This window comes from Eriocheir sinensis, chromosome 18, assembly GCF_024679095.1.
Source record: "Eriocheir sinensis breed Jianghai 21 chromosome 18, ASM2467909v1, whole genome shotgun sequence".
NCBI lineage: Eukaryota > Metazoa > Arthropoda > Malacostraca > Decapoda > Varunidae > Eriocheir > Eriocheir sinensis.
The window spans coordinates 357,501-362,500 of NC_066526.1; the positions used below are offsets into that span (position 1 = coordinate 357,501).

General features: G+C 42.4%; 1 protein-coding gene across 4 annotated transcripts in view; it reads left to right on the plus strand.

The window, feature by feature from the left end:
* LOC127000191 (SET and MYND domain-containing protein 4-like) overlaps positions 1-5,000 on the plus strand; it is a 95,882-nt gene that overhangs the window by 55,523 nt on the left and 35,359 nt on the right. For 3 of the 4 annotated variants that reach the window (XM_050863594.1, XM_050863596.1, XM_050863595.1), the window contains exon 2: positions 3,537-3,588. The exons of the other annotated variant lie outside the window; for it this stretch is intronic. In XM_050863594.1, the coding sequence (XP_050719551.1) occupies positions 3,548-3,588 (41 nt within the window). In that variant the 5' untranslated portion in view covers positions 3,537-3,547. The remainder of the gene's footprint in view (positions 1-3,536; positions 3,589-5,000) is intronic. 4 annotated transcript variants of the gene reach the window in all.

The following is a 5,000-nucleotide window of genomic DNA, read 5'->3' on the forward strand; positions in this document are numbered from 1 at the left end:
CTCCATAGGTAGTTTTAAGACCTTGGTGGTAGTTTGACGAGGCTTCTGGACCATGAACGCGAAAAAAAAAACACTCATGAGAATCCGACTAATCCCTTTGGTGGACTTTAGCAATATTTCTTCTGGGAGCTAAAAGTGTCTAATCATATGGACCTAAATCTTACGCCCATTTTCTTAACCATTTCAGGACACATACACACATTTGTTAAGGCTTTCGTAGGAGTGTTGGACATCTCCATGGGTAATTTCATGAGCCTAGTGATACACACATTTGATAAGGCTTTCGTAGGAGTGTTAGACATCTCCATGGGTAGTTTCATGAGCCTAGTGATACACACATTTGATAAGGCTTTCGTAGGAGTGTTAGACATCTCCATGGGTAGTTTCATGAGCCTAGTGATACACACATTTGATAAGGCTTTCGTAGGAGTGTTAGACATCTCCATGGGTAGTTTCATGAGCCTAGTGATACACACATTTGATAAGGCTTTCGTAGGAGTGTTAGACATCTCCATGGGTAGTTTCATGAGCCTAGTGGTACACACATTTGATAAGGCTTTCGTAGGAGTGTTAGACATCTCCATGGGTAGTTTCATGAGCCTAGTGGTAGTTTGACAAGACTTCTGTACCACGAACCTAACTTATCTCCTCGTGACCTTTGGAAATAGTTGTAGTCAGGGCCGAAAATGCGGAAGTGTCTGAGAATTCGTCGCTTCGTGCAGTTAATTGACACTATTCAGTATTCAGGAAAGGAAGACTGATTGGGGGGACTTTAATCTTCTGCTCCCCGCCCATAACTCGCTTGCATGAGTCAGCTGGCGTGCGTAACCTTGATGTGTATGTTACTCACCCGCGTATACTTACTCACTTTTTTATTTATTTGCTATTTTTTTGTTGGTTTTAATTCAGTTGAAGTCAGAAATGAATGTTTATGAGACAGCAATATTTTCTTTGTGTTGTTTTAACGTTTAATTTGATATGAATGCAGTGTGAGGTGTGTTGCAAGAGAGAGAGAGAGAGAGAGAGAGAGAGAGAGAGAGAGAGAGAGAGAGAGAGAGAGAGAGAGAGATTAATAAAACATATACTTCACATTAAAAGCCTTTCTATTTCTGGTCTAATTTATTTTTTATTAATTTTCTTTTCGTTAAGTGTTAAAAGTTTTTGATTGACCGAAAAAAAACTTATTTATGGGCCTGTTTATTTATTTTATTTCTTTTATTATATACTACGTTCTTTATTTTTATCTATATTTTTTTTTAGTTCACTTATTTGCTGTGTATGCTATCATCATTTGTTTAATAGCTCTGTAAGTTCTTTTTAGTTAATTTTCATATGTATCTGTTGTTATGTTTTCTTTGTTTATGTTTTTGCTGTGTGAGTTTTATCCCTTCCGTCAGCACATTATAGGAAGCAAAAGCCGAAATGCGTATAGGAAAAGCTTCACAGAAATTGACCAGGCGCTCCCCAGACGTCATCCCGCCTCTATTCTGCCTCCTCACAGTCACAGCCTCCATCCCGGCGCTTCTGCCTCAGCACAGCACAAGCAACACAAGCATAAAGTGGTGGAGTTTGATATCCCAGCAGATTGTGTTGAGGCGGGAGCGCTGGGCAGGAGGCGGTGAGCTTAGCTGGCTGAGAGGGTCTGAGATGTGGTCTGATTCTCTGTCTCTGTCTCTGTCTCTGTCTCTGTCTGTTTCTGTTTCTGTTTCTCTCTCTCTCTCTCTCTCTCTCTCTCTATCTATCTATCTATCTATCTATCTATCTATCTATCTATCGAGGTACTACGAAGGGAAGGTGCAAAGCAACACCCTCTCTTTTTTTTTCTTTTTTAGTTTGTTTTGTTTTGAGTTTGATCCGTTTTCTCAATTAGTTTACATTTGATTGCTTTGGTTTTCTTCAGTCTCACTTGAAAAGGCAAAACAAAAACGTGCTCTCTTTCAAGTATTTCCACCCTTTTATAATAACCAAACGTTTGAGTATATTAAAAAAAGGTCTTTCCGTGTGCCACCCTTTACTAATTATTGCAATATCACATGTGTTTTTTTTATCTCATGCAACTATATTGTATTGTCTATTGAAATTACTATTATAAAGTCAGTGATATTTTAATGGCATTGCTACATACTGGACACATACGAGTTTCAATACTTAAGTCATGTTCACATACTTGATAATTAAAATGACTGGCAATTTATCTTGATGAATATATTATTACTATTATTATTTTTGCTCTTTCTGTGCCTTTCTCCGTCCTTGGCCCGTCCCGTCCTTTCCTCTTAGTCCTAGTAACTTTGTGTCCTTATTTTGCCCTGCTGTAGGTCATAGTCTCGATGCAATAGTCATAGTAATAGCGATAACTTGCCCTCGTCTGATATCCTGTGACAAGAATCAGTTCCTCTCCAACATAACTTTCATCCCCCACGTCCAAGTTGTTATGTTTTCCCAGCAAGACGAAGATTAAGGAACCTTTTGAAGAGAATCAGGAAGGGTTGGGGTCATTTTTAAACATTCTGGCAGCCAAGCACACACATTTGACAAGGCTTTTTTAGGAGGTGTGGGCCTTTCCATGGATAGGTTTATGTCCCTGGGGGTAGTTTAACAAAGCTTCTGTACCATGAACGTAAAAACAATCTCAGGAGAACCCGACCAATCTTCTCTTCGGCCTCTGGGAATTCTTGATTTGAGAGTCGGAAGCGTCTGAGAACACCCGACTTTGGTCCTTGGGTAGAGATAACGTAGATGTCTTCAGTGTTATAAGTTTAAGCATAAGTAAATTCACGTTAGATTACTTCTCGGGATAGTGTTATAATCCTCCTCCTCATCATCATCATCTTCGTCACATCCCACAAGTACTGAAGACCCGTAGGCAAGTGTGTCCCCAAGAAGTCAACCTCTCCAGGACCCAGAGGCGATACTTCCCTTCTACTCGTGCGCTCGCTGCCTCCCCTCCCCTCGATATGGTGTTTGCTCCCCGATCAGCGTCACGTGTTCCCTGATCCGTCCTTGCACACACCCTCCCCACCCTCCATCTCCTTCTTTTTCCCTCCCTTTTCTCTCCTTCATTCCGTATTATACCCTCCTCCTCCCTCTTCACCCTCCTCCTCCTCCTCCTTTTTCCCTCCTCTTTCTCTCCTTCATTCCGTATTATACCCTCTTCCTCCCTCTTCACCCTCCATCCCCTCCTCCTTTTTTTCCCTCCAATCTTCCTTTCATTCCATATTGTACCCTCCTCCTCTATCTCCACCCTCCTCCTCCTTTTGTTCCTTTATCTTCCTTTCATTCCATATTGTACCCTCTTCCTCTCTCCCTCTCCTCCTTTTCCCCTCCTATCATCCCCTTTCTCCCTCCACATTGTACCCGCTCGTTCATGGTCTCCACTTCCACCTCCCCCCTCCACTTTCTACGTGTGATCCTCTCCCCTCCACCCCATCCCCCGCCCCCCTCTCTCCACCCCGCCCCGCCCCTCTTCTCCGTTCCTCCTTCTCCGCCCCACCCCGCCCCGCCCCGCACTCACAGTTTTCCTCCCATACATTAAGGTTTCTCAACAATGGATGATGCCACGAGAGACCCGCTGCCTCATCTCAATAGGTGAGGAGGCGGCCCTGAGCCCTCCTAACCCTGGCACGCCCGGCGCTTTCCTGGCACTCGGGGCGCGGCACCCTCCCTCGGCAGCCACCACGCACCAAGGGCCGCCCGAGTGCCTCAGACCTACGACGGCGCTCCCTCGCTACACGATGTTGTCCCCGACTTACGACGCCTTGACTAAGCTGCTCATGGGTGGTCTGTTTACTTCGCCTTGAAGAGCAAAAAACAGATAATTTGTTAGTTCAAGGGTTGAATTACTGCCATTAATTAGGAAGAGACAATTTGATGTTACTCTGAAGGTTCAATTACTGTTTTTCTAGTCTTATCTTCACGCCATTGCTAAAGGAGAGAAAGATTTGTTGTTAGTTGAAGGATTGCGTTACAGAGCTCTTTAGTTTATTACAACGCTATTAATTAAGAAAAAAATAATTCGATGTTTGATGAATTAGTTTTATTAGTCTGTTTCTACGCTACTAATAAAGAAAAAAAATATTTGTTTGTTTAAACGTTGCATTACAAAAGAAAGGATTTGGTGTTCGTTTAAAACTGCATTACTGTACACATGTTTGACGGTTGAACAAAAAAGGATTTGTTAGTTTAAACGTTGCATTACTATGATTCTAAGTCTATTGCCACGCTATTAGGAACAAAAAGAAAGGATTTGGTGTTCGTTTAAAATCTGCATTACTGTGTCTATTATCACGTTAATAATTAAAAAAGAGGAAAGAATTGGATGTTTGACGGTTGAGTTACTGTGTTTCTTAGTCTATTACCACGCTAATAGGAACAAAAGGAAAGGATTTGGCGTTAGTTGATTATGAAAAAGAAAGAATTGGATGTTTCAGGGTTGAATTACTGTGCTCCTTAGTCTATTACCACTCTATTGATCAACAAAAGAAAGAGTGCGTTGCTTGAGGGTTGAATTACTGTGTTCCTTAGTCCATTTCTACGCTATTAATTAAAAAAAGAAAGAGTGCGTTGCTTGAGGGTTGAATTACTGTGTTCCTTAGTCCATTTCTACGCTATTAATTAAAAAAAGAAAGAGTGCGTTGCTTGAGGGTTGAATTACTGTGTTCCTTAGTCCATTTCTACATTATTAATTAAGAAGAGGAAAGATTTAGATGTTTGAGGGTTTCATTAATTGTCTCTCTTAGCCTCCTGCTGTTCACTATACAATACTTAAAGGCCGTAAGTCGAGCACAACGGAAGTGTAAGTCTGGGGCGCTTTGGGTAGCTTTGTTCCTATTTCTTATTGGTGGATTGTGTGACGTGTGGCCCTTCCCTGCCCTGCCCTGCCCTGCCCCGCCATGCCCTATCCCGCCTCACCTCCGCCTACGGTCAGGGTGGGCGGCGTAACACACACACACACACACACATACACACACACACACACACACACACACACACTCACACAT